This window comes from Alligator sinensis, unplaced genomic scaffold, assembly GCF_000455745.1.
Source record: "Alligator sinensis unplaced genomic scaffold, ASM45574v1 scaffold294_1, whole genome shotgun sequence".
In the NCBI taxonomy this organism is placed as follows: Eukaryota; Metazoa; Chordata; order Crocodylia; family Alligatoridae; genus Alligator; species Alligator sinensis.
This window is the reverse complement of record NW_005842305.1, coordinates 1466927-1468973: the sequence shown is the minus strand read 5'-3', so window position 1 is coordinate 1468973 and position 2047 is coordinate 1466927. Positions and strand designations below refer to the sequence as shown.

The 2047-nt window shown below is 41.0% G+C and overlaps 1 protein-coding gene across 1 annotated transcript in view; it reads right to left on the bottom strand.

Moving 5' to 3' along the window:
* Positions 1-992: 992 nt before the first annotated feature.
* The window catches only part of CYSLTR1 (cysteinyl leukotriene receptor 1), a 14810-nt gene continuing 13755 nt past the window's right edge, over positions 993-2047 (bottom strand). The window contains 1 exon segment of the mRNA XM_014522124.2: positions 993-2047. This exon segment is cut by the window's right edge and continues 9 nt beyond it. Within this exon segment, the coding sequence (XP_014377610.1) occupies positions 1508-2047 (540 nt within the window). The 3' untranslated portion in view covers positions 993-1507.

Below are 2047 nucleotides of genomic sequence, written 5' to 3'. Positions count from 1 at the left end.
AGTGTAGCAGCATTCAGAGGGGGCTTGGACTTGCCCTGAAGCAAGGGGAATCATAGGATCCTATGACGTATTATGTCATAGGAACATATGGTTCCCCTTGGTTTGGGGCAAATGAAATTCAACTTCAGAAAAACATCTGATGCATGGTCAGGGAAGAAGAGAGTGGCAGGAAACAGCAATGCCCACTAAAAATACCTGATTGTTGCAAAACAGTCCAACAAAGCTTCTAAAAAATCTGTATACCATTTGTCTTTGAAGGAATTCAGTGCAACACAGACAGGAAAGGACATTTGGGAGCTGCAATGAGGAAAGAATGAGCTCCCTACTCATTCTCCCACCTTCTAAACAACAGAGCAAAAATGAGACATGAAAAATATGCCTGATGATTTATGGATGTTTAATACTGCTGGCAGCATTGCTCTCAAAGCTACTGAGGCAATTCAGGATATCCTTGTCCCATTCATTCCTCTTTTACTAGGCTTTCCCCAAGAAAGAAAATACTTTAAAGAAGTGCTTAGGTCAGTACTTGGGACCCATTCCTCTCCCTTTTCCCAAATTTAAAAACATAGGGCCCGGTCCTGCAAAGATCTTTAGGATAAATTTAAGCAGGCTTGGTGCCAAAGTGCTTGGAGATGCAAGCAAGAAACATACACAAGCGATTTACTTAGCTACAAACCACAGGAAATGCATAAAGGAAGGAACAGATACACTTCTTTTTAGGAAGATACCAGCTCAGACTCTCTGGTGTGGTGTGGCTGCTTTGTGTTGCTCTGTGGGTGACAATGAATTTAGAGCCAGCAGAGCTGGCCACTGGAAGGTAACTTCAGCATAAGGTGATCATGCAATAAGACAGAGATAATGTGATAGCTCTGCCACCCACAGACCTCCAAACCACTGAATATTAAGTCAGAAAGGTAGCTGGAAACAGAGAAGGAATTTTCCTGGCTTGTGCTGTATACATTAATCACTGTCTGCTTTGGGACTTATTGTGCTGTATACATTAATCACTGTCTGCTTTGGGGCTTCTTCCACACTCATCTCCCTTTGTTCTTAAGCTCTACTAACTCCTATTATATCCAATGTTTGCAATTCCCACTTACTCAGGAATTCAGACCATCAGTCTGTGTGACATCTATATATAAGGCATGAAGAGGCTATTTGCACTGGCTTATCTGCCTGCCTCTGTGCTGTGGTCTTCTTAGTGCTATCCATTCCAATGTCAATCTTTACAGTTTTTGGTGCCTTGGAATTCAGCATTGCCTTCACAGTGCTCTGCAGTATGGTAAAATAAACTCTTCAATGACAGCCATAAGGGTAGTTGCTCCAAATGGTATAAATAGAAATATGTCCATTTTGATTATTATAGTATTTAGTTTGGGAGAAGATGTATTTGCTTTGTTCATTTCTCCTGAGGAAGTTTTTAAAACACTGATATCCTCCTGGGAGTCTGCACCAACCTGCCTTGCATGGAACAAATCAGTTTATAAATAAAGGAAACAACTCCATTTCAGTTCTGTTCTTTGTAGTTTTCTTTAAATGGTTCACCATCTTTGTCCTTCATGGACATATTTCTCCTGAGTCCTGCTACCACGCTGGAGGAGGAAGCCTTTCTAAAGGTTGTAAGTCTCCTTCGAAAATTGCCCCCTGAAAAGAAATAGAGGAGTGGGTCAAAGCAGCAATTTGAAGCTGCCAGAGGAAGGGTCACTACCACTGCTTTCTGCAAATATATGGCATCACAGTTGGTGCTGTTCCCCTTCAGAACATGAAGGTGGACTGTGCGTAGAATATGATAAGGCGTGAAGCTGATCAAAAAAGTAGCTGTTACAACTATTATCATCCAGACAGCCCTCAGACGAGTAGCCTGATTCTTCTTTAATGAATTTTTCAGTAAGGTCTTTATGATCATGGTATAACAGATAGTTATGACAACAAAGGGGCAAATGAAGCCTACAAATAGTGCAATTAAGTTCAGGATTATAACCATATTTGTCTTCAATGCATTTTCTGGAGGTTCAAAGCACTTTGTCTTGTTGTGATGAGAGTAAGA